The sequence below is a fragment of the Stegostoma tigrinum genome, chromosome 2 (assembly GCF_030684315.1).
Source record: "Stegostoma tigrinum isolate sSteTig4 chromosome 2, sSteTig4.hap1, whole genome shotgun sequence".
Lineage (NCBI taxonomy): Eukaryota > Metazoa > Chordata > Chondrichthyes > Orectolobiformes > Stegostomatidae > Stegostoma > Stegostoma tigrinum.
Window position 1 is genome coordinate 88,225,786 of NC_081355.1, and position 21,102 is coordinate 88,246,887.

Sequence of the window (21,102 nt, forward strand, 5' to 3'; positions counted from 1 at the left end):
TGGAAATCCAATTTACAATGCATTTTTTAAATTCACTTATGGAATGTGGGTGCCGGTGGCTGGCCAGCAATTATTGCCTGTCCCTAGTTGCCCTTGAAGGTGTCAATGAACTGCTTCATTGAACCACTGTGATCCATAATGCTTTTAGGGAGGGAATTCTAGAATGTTGACCCAGCAACTTGGAAATATATCACTGTTCCTTCAAAGGTTAGGATTGTGAGGCTTGGAGGGGAACTTCGAGACCGTGGTGTTCTCATGTATCTACTGCCCTTGTGTTTCTCGATGGAAGTATTCATGGGTTTGGAAAGTGCTGTCTAAAGATCTTTGAATTTCTGCAGTGCATCTTGTAGATAGTAGAGTTCACTGAGCAGCTGTGGTGGAGGGAGTGAATGCTTGTAGATGTGGTGCCAGTCAAACGGGCTGCTTTATTCTGGATGGTGTCAAGCTTCTATAGTGTTGTTGGCGCTGCAGTCGTCCAGGCAAGTAGAGAGTATTCCATCACACTGCTGATTTGTAGATGGTGGATGTGGTGATTCCCTGTTACTTAGCCTGTTTGTTATATCCTAAAATAATTGCAATAAACCTGTTTCCTTTCCATGAAATAATGTTGTTTCTGCTTAGTGGTACAATGTCTGTGTCCTCCTGCTATTGCGTTAATAACAGATTCTAGCATTTCCCAAATGACACACTTGAAGCTAACTGGCCTATAGTTTCAACTTTGATCAAAGCAAAATGTTGAATATTAAAGATCTTAAATAGAAAGTTTTGCTGAGGAGGATCTTTGTAATCTCGAAGTTATTTATATCCTCAATCCAGTCTGTAAATATTTATTTCATACCTAATTTTATAGATTTCTCTATCAGTCATCAAGCTTTGGAAAAGTTGAAAAAGCTCATTCAGGCATACATGTGACTCGACCCACAGCAATTTGATTGACTGTTAACAGCCCTCTGTTAATTAGGGATGGACAATAAATGTTGGCATGGCCAACAGTGCCCATGAATTACTATTTTTAAATCCTACTCTACCAATTTCAGTGATTTATCCACATATACTCCCATAAAACTGTTACTTCCAAAATGTTAGGTTGTCACAAAGAATGTCAAGCTCAACGATTACAGCATTTTGGAATTGTCGAGATACTGTATACTGTATCAGTAGAAAGGAGGGGTTACGAACAGAAGGATTGTGGATGAAAGCACTTTCTTAACAGATCAGTATATCTTGGTAGATGATCAGATTTAAGTAGCAAGAGTAAGCATATGAACCCCAAAATGCCTAAAGAACATTTAATGGGCGCTTCATTTATTGAATAGGTGATTCCTTCTTTGTGATGTCTTGCCCAAAATGATAAAGCAGTATTCTGTTATAGAATTCGGAAACTGAAGATTGAAAGAATTGCACAAATTGAGAGGCTTTAGTTCAATAATGAGTATATTAATTATGGATTTATTTGACTGTGTGGCATTAGATAACGATCACACGAGTAGTATGTGAAGAGACTTTCTAAAATGTCATCTAGATTCACTCAGCATTGAAGATTCACATAACCATGAAGGCTCTATTTGCTTCTAATTTGGAGATAAGAAGCTCTTAACTAAGGATGTGGTAGCTCCTTGCAAAATAGCTGGAGTAAGCCAGTTTTCTAATCGGTGTGGTCTGTACTGCTGTTAAATGAGTACTCGTGAAAAGAAAGCACAAGTAATACTGGATGTGGAGCTTGATTTAAAACACACTTTTGGAAAATAAGAGAATTGGCACTTGATCCAATCAGTGCGTAATTTTATTCTCTTAGTAAAACATGATGTTGCTGCAAATATTAATGGTATTAAATGTTGATCAGGTGATAATCAGAAAGCACAAGCAAGTGAACTTTTTTTGAAGTCACAAACATCAAGTCTGGTTGATGCAGAACATACAAGATGAATCAGTTTGATGTAACTTTCCATTACATCCTATTGTAAAACTTGAGTTGGCACGTACCTTTTAGATCATGAGCTCAACAGTTATGTTACACAGGCTGTTATTTTAATTTTGTACTTTATTGAAACGTCAACCAGATTTAGTCTTTCCAAAGTAATATATGTGCTAATGACAAAAGGATTTTCTGGTCAGACCATAGATAAGTAGATAAGGTCTACATTTGGAGCACTGTCTAAGTTTGACTGAGGGAGATACTATGTGAATGACCACTTTAGAGATGTGTGGGAATATGTGCTTAATGGTGATGAATACCACAGCTGAAGGCCCTTTTGATCAATGCACTCTGTGAAACGGTGCATAAGATCTTAGCAGGTCAACCAAACTACAAGTTGACAACTACATTTGTATGAAGAATTCACCTCAGCTGGTTTGGCACCTGTCACTAGGCCTTTGAGAATAATCTGGTAGGTACAATCCCAAATTATATTCTGTGTTGAGGGGAATATGATTAGTTTGGGGGTTTTTTGCACACTTGAGTGATTTATATGCGGGGGGGAAAGGACTTTCAATAAGTCTATGGACTTACAACTTCTCTCTAAGATTGGCTGAAATTTGAGGGAAAATACTCATAAAATATGGCAAGGTCCTTTTAAAGGCGAGTGTGGTCATTGGTTACACAACATGGCACCCAAACCTTTAAGGTTCATTCCCCTCAATAATAAGAATTGATTGGAAATTGAGTGGTCGACAGATGACAGTCAGCATCTAATACATGAATACTTGTGTCCTGTGACATACCAGAATACTTCAGGGATCTGAAGATGGGAAGCTGAATACTGTTACGCGGAGGACAGTGCTATCACAGCCAAAAAAAAGTTGCCTAAGGTGGAAAGTTGCATTCCGGAAGTGTTCACTAAATGGGGTGATGTCATGAGTGTGGGGCATGAAAGCTGCTGACAATTTAAATATTTTAAATATTGGTTAAGTATTCAAGATGGTGACCAAGAAGTGATGTCCATGTGTTGGCAGAATGGAATAAAAGACTGGAAGATAGAAGCACAAGCAGGCTTTAACACTACATACCTGAGATTGAGTCTTGCGATAGAAAGTGATTACGTACCAAAGGGAAAGCCTCTTGACATGCTAAATGAGATTTTATAGCAGTGGTACCTAAAGGCTCGATAGGACAACTTTAGGCCACAACTTGAATAAATTGCAAATGAAATAAGGGCTGCAGAACTGTCTCCAAGATAGGAATAGTAGCAAAAAGACTCAGGACAGTACTTTAGTTAGCGTCCATACACAAGAGAATAAACAAACCAAGGGAATGAAGTTGGAGAAATCAGGTAATTGGAAGGAATTTGAAGTTTATTCTGATGTACCTAATGAGCTTTACATTTAGGTAAGGCCAACTTTAATGAGATGAGACAGGAGACTGTCCAAAGTAAACTGGGAAAATCTGCTAGTAGGTAAAACGAGCAATGGAGAATTCTTTTAAAGAAGCATTTAATGTGATACAAAACTAATTTAAGAGGGGAACATTCCACTAGACACAACAGTCATGAACAAGTCAAGAGATAAACAGCAGCATTAAACCAGAAGGGCTTATAAAAATGTTAAAAAAAAAAGTAAGGATCCTGCTGAATGGGAGAGGTACGACAAAGCAACTTGTAACAGCTACGAAAGGAAACTTGCCAGAGATATCAAAATCAATAAGTGGAAATTATATCGTTATAAAGAGAAAGTGGGTGGTCAAGAAATTTGGCAAGTGGGAGCCATTCAGTGTCTATAGGGATATAGCAGACACGTAAAATACAGTGGAAGAGGTTAGTTTGTCAGAAGTTGCAAGGAAGTTAATAGTGGATCATTACTGGTGTTTTCCTTATTAAGTTTATTAATAATGACATATTTATTGGAATTAAAAAGTGACCAATCCCCAGTACCTGATTTCCATTCAAGGACATTAAAGGAAGTACAAAGCAAATTGTAGCCACCCTTGCCATAATCTTTGAGTCCCCTAGATACAGAAGTCGTCCGTCTGGATCGGAAAGTCACACGTGTCACTGCACAAAAGAAGGGTGAAAGAGGAAAACCAGGGAACAGCTGCTTCCCTGCTGTTTTCAGACTTTTGAACGGGCCTCTCCAAATGTTAATTCTGATTTGCTGTCACTTTTGCTGTCTCCACCGTCACTGCAACTGCAACAATATATGCTGCATCCTGTTCTGTTACCCAGATGCACTTTGTATGCTACAATCTGCCTGATAGCGCACAAAATAACACTCTTCACTGTAGACACATTTGACAATAAAGCAAACTTTAGCTTAACATCTCTAGGGAAATTGACTCAAACAATGATCAAGAACAGGGTAACTGAGCATTGAAAAGTTTTAGTCATCAGGGAGAGCCAGCATGGCGTCATGCCTGAATTTTTTTTCAAGAGTGACTAAGGTAGTGGACAGGGGAATGTCAATGGATGTTTATATTGACTTCCAGAAGGCATGTGATGAAGTCCCACATAAAGTAGAAGCCTGTGGAATTGAGGGCTAATTATCAACATGACTGGGAAACTGGTTGATTGGCAGGTAACAGAAAGCAGGGATAATGGACAGGTACACAAATTGGCAGGATGGGACCATTGTGTATCACAAGGATCTGTATTCAGGCCTCAGTTATTCACTTTATTTATGCCATTATCCAAATCTTTAATAGAAAATCATAAATCCAAATTTCCTAATGACACAAAGTTAGGCTGTATTATAGACACTAAACAGCATAAAATTAATAAGGGATATTGATAACTCAAATGGGCAAAAACATTGCAGATGATGTTTACTATAATTTTATCCATTTTAGACTGAAAGAATAGAAAGTATGAAGTTAAATACAGTCGATGTTCAAAGAGACTTTGTGGTGATTTACTCTCAACAACCCATACTACCTTCAATTCAACTACTTATTAATAAATTCACAGACTGCGAAGTACTGAACTCATAATATAAACTCTATTGCATGTAGCCACTGAGAAGACTCTTCAAGTCAGCAAGTTAAGCCTCAACTTAACTTGGTTATTACCCAATTAATGGTGGAATTTAGCCACAAATTTAATAAAGGGTATCTGTCTCTGTTGACCAGGGTGTGAACTTTATGCAGTGTTGTTCTTTATTCTGTAAAGGGAGAGTTCTGGTGTTAGATTCTTAAAGTTTTTCATCTTTCAGGTATATATCATATTATTGATGATTCTTTTGGTTCTTTCTTCCAAAATATTGATGAGTATTCTGAAACTTTCAATCAAGTCTGCAGCTTGCTGTCTTTATAAGAAGTAATATCCCTGTTCCATTGTTATATTTGGCATTGACTGTCTGTTTAATGACTCTGCTTTCTCGTGATGAACTCATTTGAGGAGTTCTTCAGGGCATTGATTTGTCCCAGTGGCACAATGCAGCCAATTATCAAGCGGATGTCAAAACTGTTTAGTTCATGAGCCTTTGACTCCTCCTTTTCCCAGACTTGGCCAATTGCTTTCATTTCCTGTTTAAATTTGTCCTTGTCCTTTAATAGTTTATTCCATGCAGAGTTTTTGCTGCTGCTTTCAATCTACCTACAGTTTTTGAGATTCTAAAGCGTATAATATCACAGTTCGGATGAATAGATCTTTAAAATTTCATGAACAGGTGTGGAAAACTTTCAAGAAAGCTCATGAAATGCTGGCCTTCATATCTAGAGGACTGGAGTACAAGAATGCAGACGTGATCTTGCAGTTTTACAAAGCTCAAGTTAGACCTCACCCCTTAGGAAGAATATATTGGCCTTGGAGGGAGTACAACACAGGTTTACATGAATGATACCAGGACTTCAGGAGTTAGATTATAAGGAAGATTATACAAACTAGATAAATAAAGAACTGTGGAAGCTGGAAATCTGAAACACAGACAAAATGCAAGTCTGATAGCATTTGTGCAGAGAAAACAGAGTAAACACAAGTCCAGTGACCCTTCCTCAGAACACACATTAAATCTCCTTTGTTTTCTACAATTTAAAAGGTGATCTGATCAAATATTCAGATATTAACAGGAAAAGACAGGATAGGTAAAGATGAACTACTTCAACTTGGGGATTCTAGAACTAGGGGCTGTCATCTGCAAATTAGGGCCACAATGTTCAGGAAAAATGTTAAGCATGTCTACACAAAAGGTGGCAGATGTTTAGTACTCTTTTCTATAAATGGCTTTGGATGCTGAATCATAGCAAGATATCAGAGGATATGGGCTAAAGGCAGTTATATGAAATTAGGCCACAGATCAGCCATGATCTCAATGTGTGGAGCAGGCTTGAAGGGCTGATTGACCATCACCTGTTCCTGTGTTCCTATAAATACCAGATATGGCAAACACTGTTTTGTCAAACAGATGGGTTTTTTAGAGGACAGAGTCTTGCCAATGGGTATGTTAAGGCTAAAGTGTGGCTCGATGCTGGAAAACAACTACATAATACAGATGTTTGAGGGAGCATTCCCTTACAAGGAAAGTAAGTGTAAAAGTTGTAGTCTTTTTTAGGTCACGTAAATGTAGCATGTAGGTCAATTGACAAGAAAACCACGTTCCTGCATCTGAAAATATTCTGAGGTATGTTTCTGCAATTGCCTAAATAGGCTAATAATAATAGAGGGAAATCTCTGGAAATTTAGTTGATACATTGGATGCCTGAATGATACCTCAGGAATATATTTTTCAGAGCTCGTCTTCCTGAAAAATAGGCTGCTGAGCTGACATCAGATCCCAAATTGATGCATGTTGTAGTTTTTTATTTGTGAAATGGCACTGTGGACTTTGAGGAGAATGTTATTGATAACATTGAAATAGAATTTAAGATTGCAAGTCAGTCTGCAGAGGCTTTTAAATGTAATGGTGTAGACATTAAACAGAGTAGGTATGGAGCAAATTAGAATCCGCAGTTGTCTTTAGAGTGTTAATCTTATCTGTTGTCTCTGTGCTAAGCCATCACAGAGAATGATGTCACATCTAAAAAAGAAACAAATCATCGCAAAACTTGATTGGTCATTTGGGTTGGTTGTGTTTTCAGACGAGACTGTGTTAGCTCTGACGTATGAAAAGTAAATACAAGAAAACAGCCTAAAGTCAAGTATACTCTATGGGGGTTAAGAAGAGCATTTTAAATGAAATATGGAGAAATGCATACTTGTCATTCTTAGATGACCCCAAGAGCCTGAAATTAGTGTGAAACTGATTCCGTAATATTTTTGGTTGGTGTAAATGGGAAATGTCCTTAATGCTAAGAAGCTAAGGAAATAAACACAAGGATCTGACAATTAATTGACGTTATAAGTACTTGACTTACGGAAATACTGGCTATCATGGCAGCAGTGGATGTGAGATTTGTTTTTGTCCCGTTTTAGGAGAAATTCGGCATCTGAGTTAGACTGGAGGCAGTTTGTCCATGTAACATTCGATGGACAGTTGTTCCTTACAGGATGGCATATAATTTGTAAAAAGTGTATGTGGGGGAGAAAGATGTGAATTGACCATATTAGCATGGAACAGTTGGTTTTAAAAAAAAATCTGCAAAATCAGAGGGTTAATACAAATCTTCAATTATCTGCTTGTTGAATCTAAACTGCTTTAGCTAAAATATTACGGGGACGCCTGGAAGAGAGCCACCTTGTCTTGCAATGCTTTATATAAAATTTAGATAGTGATTTTATTTATTTTAAAATGTTGTTTCTGAATATTTGTAAGCTTTATTTTTAAACAAGGAAATGTGTTATTTGTGTAACAGTTGTGTTTACAGTAGAGGGGCACCTGGTTAACGTGCTCATATAAAGTAACACTGGGGTGAGCAGTTGTAGAATTATGGACCATCTGTTTGAAGTATTTCTCTTTTGTGAATAAACCTTAAACTGAATAAAGATTGCCCTTTCCAACTGGCATTTAGAAATTGAACAATTTATTAACGAATGAATTTCAGCCTGTGGTGTGGTGTTGTGCGTTTTGGTAGGAAGACTAAGGAAACTACATTCCTTGGATAGAAAGTCTGAAAGGGATTGGAAAGCACAAGGAATCTGCGATAAAGATGTTCACATCACTACAAGCAGGAAAATAAGTTAGATTAATGATTTTTAAGAAAAACACAAGCACTGGGATTAAGTTCTCAAGGAATGGAACAGAAAAGCAGAGAAGGTACACTTGAACTGCTGCATGCAGTTCTAGTATCCATATGTAGGAAACAATTTTACAAAAACATTGGAGAAGTTGCAGAAAATATTCGAAAATAATATAACTGCTAGATCACATCTTTTCAGGTGAGGTTGACAAGTTTTTAGGGCCTGGCTGACAAAAGTCTTGAATAATGACCTTGTTTTATTGGTACGGAAAAAGCTCCTACTCGTGGGGAAAGACAAGGAAATAAATATCAAATTGTCACTAACAATCTAATAGGGAATTCAAGAGAAATGTGGTTTAATCTGTGGTTCAGACAAAAAAATATAGATGCACTTTAAGTGGAGAGTCACACGAAGAAGATATGAGTAGAGGAGCATGATGGAGTTAAATGAAGAGCGGAGGCCTTTGTAGAGTCTTAACCTGAAATAGTCAAACTCAACTAATCACCAGGAGTGTGGCTCAGTTCTTTTAGCTTTCTTGATCTTTTCTGTGTTGTGGAACTATTCAGCTACAGTGGTCTTGTAGCGTGATAGTTCGTAGACTGGAAAAATGCCTGAATTATGAAGTAACCAAGTGATCAGATCATTATTACTTTGTTTCCTTTCTAGGTTGCTATTGTGGAGCTACATTCCGAGAAGTGCCATGTGGAACAGATAAAGAAGCATATGATGGCACTGGCTATTTTTCTTGTCAGAAGCCATGTGACAGGTGAATTGAGACATGGATGTGTGCTTTGATTAGTCATAGTAAATTTTAGTGAGACTGAAAATATACTGATTTTATGTGTGCTTGCTTAATTTAAAAAAAACTTGCTTAAGTGAAGCTTGAGATTTCCATTGCTTCCTTGAAATTGGATTTCTCTCACTGTTCCTTCTTCCCTTGTTCAGATCTGAATTTAGATGTTTCTCTTGCTTTCCCTCTGTAATGATTTCTTTGATTTTCTCTAAACCATGCCAGTCTACGTTGAATCCCTGTCTCTGTCTCCAATGTGTGGTTGATAACTTCCTCTATCATTTGGCTAAATGTAATTACATTAAAAATAAAACAAGCACCACCTGGTGTGTCCAGTACCTAACCATTATTTTTCTCCTCCAAGAGAGTGTATATATTTTCAAATTAACACAAATTGTTTTTTAATAAAAAAAGTAGAATCCTTCTTCCTTGGAGGATTGCAAGTGTTCAGGTAGTTGATTTAATCAATGTTTTCCAAGCTTCTTGGAGATGGGGCTAGTCAGTTAATTCTTATAACTTTCTTGTCTCCTCGCTTAAGATTTTGGAATGTCTTTAAAATTCTGCCTTTTGGTCAATTTTGGAGTGCCCAATTTGGGACAAATTTCACTGCAAAAATCAGCATAATCTACAGGAAACACTGCCCCACTGTGTTTGAAACTGAAGTGATTCCAAAGTTAAGCTGTTGTATTTAAATTACTTTCTCAAACATAGAATGAAAATACTGTTTTGTTTTTAAGCCAGCACGATGACAACTGCGCACTGTGTTTGGGGAGGTTGGGACAGCGTGTCTGTGTGTGGGTTTTAGTAGGTGGATTAATCATAGAAAACTGTTCAAGCTGCAACTAGAAAGTTCACTTGGAATCTGACCCCAAAGTAAAGCATGTTCAAAATTTCTATTTCACATAAGCAGAGCTATAATTAATCTTTGCGTACGTAACCTTATTATTACAATTCACAAAGCTCTTCCTACATGTTTTATGTATTTAAAAGCCATGAGAAATAACTGTTAAATGTTTATCTTCCAAAGTTGGTTCTCGTTGTTCCATGTTGCCATGCTATGTAATTTGCAATTTTATGATTTTTTCAATCATGTCTGTGCACAAAAGTTCTCATGGAAAAAACCCAGTGGTAAATATTTTAAAAGTGAATAGAACTAAGATTCTTGGGTGCAAATTTTTCCACTTTAATGGCTTTGATTTTAAGCATCTTATGCTGATACCTGAGACACTGTTTAAATATCTACATTGTAATGCAATTTGAATTGGCATTATTTTAATTATCAGTATTGATGACTGTCCGCATTGACTAATACCTACTTTAATGTTACCTTCGCACCCCATTGTTTATATTAAAGTTTCATGGATCATTCACTCCCTTAGGAAGCTCAACTGTGGAAACCATACCTGTCAACAGCTGTGCCACCCGTCAGCATGTCAGCCCTGCCCTCGCTTGCCAGAATTGGTTCACAGCTGCCCTTGTGGGCAGACTCCTCTGTGCAAACTTTTAGAGCTTGGGTACCCTGAGCGTAAGAACTGCACTGACTCTATACCATCATGTGGGAAGACTTGTGGCAAGCCATTACCTTGCGGCTCTGATGGTAAGAAGGTTAGAAGGCTTTGACCAGTTGTGTTCCTGAAATTACTTTCTTTTTAAATGGGTGAAATGAGATTTTGTTTTTAAATCATCAGATATTGTTTAAACATTAATGGATTTATTCTTAAAATCTTTAAGATGAGGTTCACAGCTTGTAAGATACTGATCATTCTGTGCGGAATTTGTTAGAATTGTTAAAACATTGTTGGTACTTTTCCATAATTTGTTAGAATAACTAAGGAGTTGGTTATTATTTTCAGTGTTTTGAGGTTCATAATATGGAGACACACGTGTTTCCAGGCTGCATATTATATTTTGAAAATCAAGTAAACGTATTCTAAGCAAACTAAGCAATGGTTTTCTAGTTTTGGTTGTCTGCTTTTAATGGGGAAAGGGGTAGTGTTTTGTAACTGCAGCTGTTAGCTTCATTTGATTGACCATCCTGCTTTGTTCTAATTTGCTTAAACATCATTGTGAATGGAAAAAATATCGCAAATTTGAGATAAAAACAAAGGTACTAGAAGTGCCTAGCCCTTCAGTGCACATCAGTGAAGCAAAAGTGCTTTTAAGCCTTCTAATAGTTCTACTGCATCATGCACAATCAACAATTTGGTACAATTAGAAAGGAAGAGAAACAGAATGTGAGAGTCTTCATGAATGGTTGCAGCACCAATATTTCACCTGTAATGAATGTAGCAGGTCTCTGCAAGAGCAGCACACCTAGTTCCACACGCCAGCCTCTTCCCTGGAGGCTTGCAAGTGGAAGACTGTTAGATAATGTAGACCATGATAGGTGAGGCAAGGCAAATATTGTGTAGAAATAATTGAGACTGAAAAGACATCAGAGGTCCTTAAACAAGCTGAAAACATGAAGGAAATTGAAGAGCAAACAAATAAAAAACATCCAAAATTTATAAAATTTTGATCCAAGGTAAATGTGGGGAAAATGGGACAAGATCACAAATGCAGACCGCTCTACCTGCTTTGTGTTCAGCTGGCTATCTTAACAGCCACACCCATCATACCAGTTTCCTACGGTTTAACGAGTAGTGCTGTTTATTGCTGCAATCTGAAGCTACTGATCAGGTTTACCAACTGGATGTCTTCAGGATGCTTAGAAAAGGTTTTAAAATGCTGTTCTTGTAGCTTGCTTTAAGCTTTGTTCAAGCAATGTTGGAAACTTGATAAGAATCATGGGAAAGGATGGGATGGGTGGTGGGCATTGATAACAACCAGTCTCTGCAGTAGTGACTCAGGTTTTTTTGGTTACAGTTACAGACAGAACTGAGTTTCTTAACTGGTTTTCTACCCTCATAGAAGGGGCTACACCATGAGCAGCAAATACCGTCTAAATTCTCTTTCTCAAATCATTTAAGTGTTTTGGGCACTGCTTTCAGTTGGAATGAGAAAGAGAAATATTGTAATGTTCTGCAAGGAAGTATCTGGGATAATGAAATGTCAGTTCAATTAGAAGAAGAGTAAATAAGAGCATTCCCTTGCTAACATCACCGCAATGACTCTACTGGTTCTAAGGGAGCAGCACCGCCACCTTCACATGGGTAATTAGAGCTATTTAATTTATACTGACTCAGCCAGGGACGTCCAGATCCCTTGAACAAATATTAAAATAAAATTATAAATTGGAAGGTATCCCTGTAAAATGAAGACAAGGAAATCAGGTTTGTGGTGGAATCATTGGTATATGGTGAGCCATGACCTGGTGAATACGAACCAATAGTGTGCTGTGGAGTGTGTAAGAGTAGAGATCAAACCCAGTCCTCTTAGCACTGGAAAAGAAGCTCTGTCACAAAAAGTCTTCCCAGATTTTTTGGTATGAAAAGGAGAATCATCAAATTGGATGTGACTAACATAGAAAAATTAGAAATCTGACCTGGATCTCTGTCTGTTAAGAGTATTGCGAAGATAATACATTGTCAAATGTATGTTTGGGGTATTGCAGGATAGGATACAAATTGATACTCCATGATGATATTGTAACACTAAAACTCTCGAATATTCTTGAAATTGGATAGTCTGCTTCCCGGCTAACAGTCTGAAGCAAATGTGACTTAGTGACTGCATACATTATTTTGCCCTTTCTGAGACTGGTCAGTACAGCTGATATTTAATAATTTTGAGAATTTTATCTGCAGGAATTCTAACATTGATCGGCATGGCTAGAATAAAGTCTTTTTTTCCTTTTAAAATATAGATTCCATTCATACTTGTAGTAACCTTTGCCATGAAGGTGAATGTGGACCATGTGCTGGAATTTCAACTGTTAACTGTCGGTGTGGATTTAAAAAGCAGGTGAGAAAAAGGTCACATCTGTAATAAAATGATATCTACTTTATCTAATTTGTTTTTAATACTAATGCACTCCTGGCATTGGAGTTAGAGCCAAGGCAAGGACAGGTTGGGAAGAAGGCAAATGCTTTTGCAGCAATCCTTTTTGAATCTGGAAGAATAGGAGTAATTTTTCACAAACCCCCATTGGCCAGTGAGATCAGGCTTATTGGTCAATCAGATTGACTTACAGGTGGGGCACATGTCATTTCAGGAATATGCATGTTGTGGCATTGAAACAATTCTCGGCATGCAAAGAAACACAGACTTCAGATTAACACAGTATAGAGCTGGATGAACACAGCAGGCCAAGCAGCATCGGAGGAGCAGGAAAGCTGACATTTCGGGTTGAGACCCTTCTTCAGAAATGGGGGAGGGGAAGGGGATTCTGAAATAAATAGGGAGAGGTGGGAGGCAGATAGAAGATGGATGAAGGAGAAGATATGTGGAGAGGAGATAGACAGGTCAAAGAGGTGGGGTTAGAGCCAGTGAAGGTGAATGTAGGTCAGTCCTAGGGAGGATGGACAGGCCCAGGAGGTGGGATTAGTTTTGTGGGTAGGAAATGGGGGTGGGGCTTGAGGTGGGAGGAATGGTTCGGGAGGCAGGAAATAGCTAGGCTGATTTTGGTAGGCGGTAGGGAGAGGGGAGATTTTGAAGCTTTGTGAAGTCCACATTGATACCGTTAGGCTGCAGGGTTCCCAAGCAGAATATGAGACACTTTTCCTCGACATCAGGGAAACCAAGCGGAGGCTTGGGGACCACTTTGCACAACACCTACGCTCAGTTTGCAACAAACAAATCCCCCTCCCTCTCCTTGGATGACAAGTTCATCCTAGGCCTCCTGCATTGTCGCAATGACACCACCCGAAAGATGCAGGAATGGCATCTCATATTTTGCTTGGGAACCCTGCAGCCTAACGGTATCAATGTGGACTTCACAAACTTCAAAATCTCCCCACCCCCTACCACATCCCAAAATCAACCTAGCTACTCCCTGCCTCCCTAACCATTCCTCCCACCTCAAGCCCTACCCCAACTCTTACCCACAATCCTCATCCCGCCTCCTTGACCTGTCCATCCTCCCTGGACCGACCTATCCTTTGCCTACCTCCCCACCTATGTTCACCTTTACTGGCTCCAACCCCACCTCTTTGACCTGTCTTCCCTCCATTTATCTTCTCCACCTATCCATCTTCTATCCACCTTCTCCCCCCCCCCCCCCACTATTTATTTAAGAATTTATTTAAGAATTTAAGAATTGTTTTAAGTGCCCCATTTAACGATAGGTTCACTGTTAATCTCTGATTTGATTATGAATTATAAGTTTTGCCATTTATAAGTGATTATCCATAAAATCGTTACCTGTGTGAAAGAATTTAATTCCACTGTATTCTCTGGTAGAAAAACTTATTTTAACAAAATATTTTCGGACAATTTCAGCTTGTGTAATAATTATTATTTAATTCTGCATAGGATGTACCCTGTGTCAACATCACAAAGGAGGGTAAGCATCGTGATGTTCCCTTTTTTAAAATTAAGGTAGTGATGTTTTCAAGTAAAATGTTGCTGAAAATTGATTATTTGTTGTGCTTAATTTTAATGTTTGACTTTTTTAAATAGACCCAATGAGATTTCACTTCTTACTTTTTTCATCCTTTTTACGTTTTCCCTGTATCATGCAAGGTTTTGAATGAGGGATTCCCAAAATCAATTGTGAAATAATTGCGAACTAAAAATATTTGATCAGTTCTTGTGGCAGCTAACTTGTTTTAGCCTATCCTTTGTTGAGAGAACCTTCTTACAGTACTGGTGCTGAGTTAGTTAACTTACCATGTTCTGTTTGGCATTTTGTAATTAATCTTTGCTTTCAGTATTGAAAAAGCGGACACTTTTTTTTAAAAACAAAAAAAATCCCCTTGTCTGACACACTCTGGTGTGGCAACCTCTTTGTCCAGCGTTTGCAGTACTTTTAAGTTTAATGCATGCAGATGTGCTGTCACATGTACACACCAGCATTACTGCCCCCAGTCTGTAACCAGCAGTATAAACCCCATTGGTACCGAGATGCTAATTTTTACGAAATGAACTTCATAATTGACAATATTGGATATGCTGCTGCTCATGGTTCAGTAGACATTATTCACTACTTGTATCAGTGAAATTCTATTTCTGAAAGGAGATAGCGCTATGTTGTATAAGCCTTCATGAGTTGCTCTGTAATACCTTCTCTGCTGTAATTTTCCTATGTAGCAGATCTGCTGTTTTTGTGTGACAAGCGTTGCAATAAAAAGCGTTCCTGTGGCCGCCACAAATGTAATGAAATTTGTTGTGTGGTAAGTGAATCAAATGTGTACGAGGCTTTTTTACTGCGTACTTTGTTTGACATACATCATAGGGAAATAGTGTTTTGAAAGTCGTCACTGTTTCAAAGATCAGGTAAGATTCATAAGTATGTCTTACACCCTTTAAAGGCCAGTAATTTATGATCTTTTTGATTAAACAGCTGAATGATCCATAGACAATGTCTTGTATTAGCATGTTTGTATTGCCATTTGCCATTACACAGGTAAAGGGAGCAACCAAATGCTCCAGAATACAGAGAGAATACGGGAGCGATGAAACAGCTCCAGAAACTGGAGCCCGAAAAAGATGTGTAGCTCTTCGAGTTGCTCTGCCACTCAGCAAAATCATGATTGAGCATCTATCTCAATTTCACTTTACTGCACGATCCCATTCCCTTCATCTGAAAATCTATCTCTCTCTTAACTATACTTAGTGAGAAACTCAAACCCAAAGAGCTGAGAATGCATAGTCAAAGAACCCCAAATTCTTTAATGAAGAACTTTCTCCTCATCTTAATCATAAATGGCTTGCCTCTTGAGTCTACCTGTTTTCCAGATCCCACACCCAGGGGAATTTTTTTCTTCGCCACATCTATCCCTGAAAAATGTTATCTCTTTCAATTAGATCAACACTCAAACTTGAGTGAGTGAGGGCCCAGCTGTCTCTATCCAGGTGAGGACAAAACCCTCACCCCCAGCAAATGACCTAATGAACCTTTGTCACACTTCCTCTAGGGTAGGAATGTCCTCCTTGAGGGTTGAGGTAAGGAGGCTAAAATTGAACACAGTACTTCACATGTGGCCTTGTACAAGTTGATGTGGATGATGACAAGGCAGGTTTGATTCCTGCCTTGAGCAGCTGTCTGCTTAGAGTTGATACATTCTCCCATATCCATATGGACTTCCTCCAGGTGTTCTGGTTTTCTCCCACAGTCTAAAGTTGTCCAGTTTAGGTGGATTGGCCATGCTAAATTGCCCATAGTGTTCAGGAATATACAGGCTAGTTGGATGAGCCTTGGGAAATGTAGGATTACAGGGATGGATTTGGTCTGGTTGGGGTCGTCTTTGGAAGCTCTTTGTGGAGTCGATGGGCCAAACGGCCTGCTTCCACATAGTAGGAAATATGATTCTATTCATGTCAAAGTCAAAGGATATCTACATCCTTCTAAATATACAAATTTCTCAATTCGTACATTTCAAACAGTTATTTTTCTGGCAAGTTGCATAAATTTATGCTGTCGCATTGTTTTCTATCTGCTGTTACATTCTTTTCAATATAATCGCATACAAGAGTTGGTAAAAGACTAATGTGGGATCTTTTTATTTGAGGGTAAGACTATATGCACATTGTTCCCTGGAAGATAGTTATAGCACGCCTGACTTTTGCTGCCAGTAGATTGACTGACTGCATATTCCATGGCTAATATTATATTGGAGTGATTGACAGTAGTTCAAAGTACACAATCTTAAAGATACATGTACCTTTTTCTAGTTCACTTGTGGGTTGTGGGCAATGCTAGCTGGGCCAGTGTTTATTGTCCATTTCTAGTTGCTTTTAAAGGTCATGGTGAACTGTCTTGAACCACTGCAGTCCATTTGGTATACTTGTACCGCAGTGCCATTCGTGAGTGAATTCTAGGATTTTTGACTGAGTGACTCAGCAGTGATGTATGCCCAAGTACCCCTCACAATAACTTAGAGGGAAACTTGCAGGTGGTGGGGTTTCTTTGTAACTGCTGTCCTTCTTCTAGATGGCTGGCTTATGTGGTTGTTTTCCAATTCAGTGTTGGAAATTTTGTGGCCATCTTTTAGCTTTTCGCAGGATTTTTTTAATGCTGGCTGCAGTTTTTGACATAGTCGAGAATCTTTCAGCTGTTTGGGAATTTGTTTTGCCTTGATTAAACACTAAGGGCAATACTAGTCTCTGAGTTAGCCGTATGTTACTGCTTTAACAGTAATGATGCTGTTGAGGTTTTTGATTTCCTTTCTGGGTTAACTTAAGCTTCAGCCGTAAATAGCCAGTTTAGGTAGGCAAACTGACTTTAGGACTTCCAAAGTGAAAACAAATAATGAAGAAAATACTTCTAAGGCTTTCAAAACTCTTACTGCATAGATTCTTCTTTCCATCCTAGTCTGTGGTATTTAATTTCAGTAATGAATTTCCATGTAGTGAGACCACCTGCAGTCTGCTATTCAGTTTCTCTTGCTGGTTTAACTTTGCACTTTGAATAATTAAGCTCTTGAGATTGAAACCTATGGAGACCTGATTCCCATTTGGTGGAACTAGGTGAGATCCAATGCCTAAGAAATTGCAAGTGGAATTCCTACAGAGGTGTAATACTACACAACCAGTTTAATATTAGTTTCACTTTAACACCAGCTCTTTTCTTCTTCCGTTGGGTGTGAACAGATTGAGGTTTATATTCTGTGTGGTCAAATGTTCCAAACCAGGCCACCACTGCCACAGTGTGTAAGCTGCAGGTGAAAATTAAGAATCTTCAAATTACATACTAGCACGAGGTAATGTTCTTTTCTTTCAAACGTGCCAGTCATTCTCAATGATTTAGGTAAACAGTCTGGGTTGTGTACTTGAAAGTAAGACTGTATAATGTTTACTGGGAGCTAAGCATAGTACACCTGAGTTTTACCACTGTTGTTCATAGTTGCATGATATGTCATCAGTCTTAAGTCACATTCTCCGTCAAGATGATAGTGATTAATAGTAGTTTAATAGGTTCTCTTAGAAGTAAATGCACATCATATCATAGCTTCTGCTCTTATTGTATCCATGCATTTAACCTATCTTTCCCTCTGCAGCATCTTCGTGTCCTCCCCACAACTCTTCCGTTGTCAGCAAATGTGGATGCATTAAACTAGTTTTACAGCTAGCTTGCTGTGCTCTGATTTTGTCTTAAACATTTTACTTCTTTGTAAAACCACCTTCAATACAATATGTAAAATTCTGTCACTTGACAACATTTAAACTTTCAAGATGTTAAGGTTTTTTTTTTATTGGATCAAGCAGACTATCTAGCATTTAAGATGCAGACTGGTAGTTGACATTGCATTAATATGTGCATCTTTGATCATTCTAGACCAATTGATCACAATTTTCTCTGCTTTTCACCATTCTGCCTTTTCTGCTCCTGCACTACCACACTGCCGTTTCCTATATTCCATGCTCAGTTTTGTGGAATTCCACAGTAGACTCACTAATGTTTCAAAGAAGCACTATTTCAATCATTTTTAAAAAGTATCTTTGCAAGTTTTGAATAGTATATGAAAAGGGGATTTTTCATTAAATAGATCTTTTGAATAGTTTTGAGACTAATATCAAATGTCTTGTAACCTGTTGATTTCATTTTAAGGATACTGAGCATAAGTGTCTCCTTCTCTGTGGGCGCAAGCTTAACTGTGGACAGCACAAGTGTGAGGAACCTTGCCACCGTGGAAACTGTCAGAATTGCTGGCAAAGCAGTATGTCTGAAGTTTAAAAAATGTAGTTGTTTGATAATTTGCCTTGGTTTCTGTGTGAAACTGTATAATTAAAATGTTATACTGTACCATAGAGACAGATGCATGGCCCAAGTGCATGATAACATAAACGCACGTTTTCTGCTTGTTTTGATGTATATTTTGATAGAATCAGGAGCTTGAATAATATAATCTGAAAACTGATGTTTTATAAAATCCAGCCTTTACCATAGCAAACCAGTTAGTCCATTAGACTAATGGATGTTTTAACTTTAGTGAACTTATTTCTCAGTAAGTTTGTAAATCTACTGCATTGCAGAAATTTCACATTTTTTGAGTCAAAAGGCAATCCTTCGTTCATTGATGTTGGAGAAAATGTCATTGCAGATAGCTACCTAAATCCAATTTGCCTGGAACAGAACCTTTTGGCTTAACTTTTATTTTAAAAAAACTGAGAACAGACCCATGCTTAGAATACATTTAAGTTGTCTGAAACTAGTCTGATGATAAGATACCTTTCAGAGAACTCGCTCAAAATTATCCTTTTGTGGTCAAGACCCACACTCATATGGAAAATCAGGGTATCCCCTATTCAGGGCTGCCATCCCTCTGTGTAAGTCCCTTTTAAAAGTCACCCATGACACTTAACCTAGAAGCTGCTTGGCAACTGGGCGAGACCCAACCTTGTCTGTCTCAAACAGCTCTGCATCCTGTTAGTGCCCATTGGAGACAGTGAGGTGAATGGATGGCCCTTGGTAAATGAGGCTTGGTGGTTAAAATTAGCACGGTCTGCTATGTCTTCCAAATTCAAAGCTTAGTCTCATTAGAGGTACAGAGGTAAGATCTGCCTGAAAATATTCAGTCTATCTCTTCCACCTCCTTGCCATTTTCTTGTTCTTTTCTATCAGTGCAACAGCTGTTTCTTCATCTGTTATTACCCATACGTAGATTTCCATTATATGGCAAAGGAAACTCTTGTATGATAGGTTATACAATTAACTCAACATTTGCTGTTTAGGCTTTGATGAATTAACGTGTCATTGTGGCAAAACGGTGATCTATCCTCCAATAGCATGTGGCACCAAACCTCCAGAGTGCAAAAACCCTTGCATCAGAGAGCATGATTGTGATCATCCAGGTAAGAGAGAATGGTTCATCAGCTTGTGCATTAAATTGAAAACATTATGATTTTTGTTGGAGCACAGGTGATAATGAAATGTGCGTAAAGGTGTTTAAGTTCCACATGTATGATGTGGATTTATGAAAACCCCTAACTAATGCCAATCATTGAAATGTATTGGGATATCAGAAACTTGACTAAATGTGTTCAGATACTGCCTAAGAGAAGTTAATGTGAGTTGCAAAAGTTGTAATAAAACACCCTGGTACACTGGCCAAACCAAACTTTGTGGAGTCTCTAGCTCCTCCCACTCAATGCAGGGTCAAAGCAATATGTAATCCATGAAGGTGATGAGGAGAAGAGCCATACAACCAATTCTTAGAGGCAGATAATTGGCAAAGATGGATGAGACTCAACAGCAATTTATATTTAATTGGCACTTTTACTTAAATGACTTTTTAAGAGCATGAGAAGGGTTGCTTGAATGAGGTCTATAGAGCGCAAGAAGAAAGTGACTTTGGAGAGATAAGAGCAAAAGTGGGGAATGGTCTCACATTAAACTGGCATGAAACAATTTTGGAGAGATAAATGAATGTGAGAGGAGAATAGTTTTAGTGTGATCAAGAGGTCCGTATTTGGGAAGTGAACCTGGGCCAAGGAAGGAGCCATCAATCACCAAAAGAGAAGGAAGGCAGAGAAGAGGTTGGGATATCAGATCAGGCGCACACAATCAAGGAGGAAATGAAGAAGACTCGCCCCTTGTAGGGGTGAGACACTGCAAGTGCTTCCCATCCTCCGTGATTGTCGCAAATGAGTGCGTTGATCCTGCTAAATGACCTTGGTTCTCCAAACCACAGCTAATCTTGATGCATAACTTAATTCTGCTTATTATTTGAAATTACTTTGACTGTGGAGCCAAGCAATACTGCCTATTCTGTCAAAATAGAAATATTCTGCTTGTACTGCCTCTGTCAAGCAGGATCTAGCATAATGTTTTGGAAGACAGAAGATGACTAATTTCCATGCTCCGACATAAAAATGCAGCCTTTATTTTCTCCAGTCCTCCTGCCATTGGCCCCTGCATGTGATGTGCAAAGTATATACCCCTGTTCATAGGACGCACTTACAATATTCAATTAATCTTGTACGTATTGAGGATCATGTTCTCAGCTTCAGAGGGGGACATGATGGCCTACTGGTATTTTTGCTGGAATGTTAATCCAGAGACCCAGGGAATGTTCTGGGGGCCTGGGTTCAAATCCTGCCACAGTAAAAGGTAGAATTTGAATTCAATGAAAATCTGGAATTGATGGTTGAATGATGACCAGGAAACTACTGCTCATTGTCAGGGAAAAACTAATTTCATTCATTAATGTCCTTTTAGGGAAGGAAATT

General features: G+C 38.4%; 1 protein-coding gene across 4 annotated transcripts in view; it reads left to right on the top strand.

Moving 5' to 3' along the window:
* The window catches only part of nfx1 (nuclear transcription factor, X-box binding 1), a 79,872-nt gene that overhangs the window by 35,236 nt on the left and 23,534 nt on the right, over positions 1 to 21,102 (top strand). For 2 of the 4 annotated variants that reach the window (XM_048551652.2, XM_048551670.2), the window contains exons 8-14: positions 8,709 to 8,808; positions 10,212 to 10,429; positions 12,638 to 12,735; positions 14,245 to 14,275; positions 15,022 to 15,104; positions 18,482 to 18,590; positions 19,606 to 19,725. In XM_048551652.2, coding sequence (XP_048407609.1) covers positions 8,709 to 8,808; positions 10,212 to 10,429; positions 12,638 to 12,735; positions 14,245 to 14,275; positions 15,022 to 15,104; positions 18,482 to 18,590; positions 19,606 to 19,725 — 759 coding nt within the window. The remainder of the gene's footprint in view (positions 1 to 8,708; positions 8,809 to 10,211; positions 10,430 to 12,637; positions 12,736 to 14,244; positions 14,276 to 15,021; positions 15,105 to 18,481; positions 18,591 to 19,605; positions 19,726 to 21,102) is intronic. The other 2 variants (XM_048551660.2, XM_048551674.2) reach the window with 1 other exon arrangement.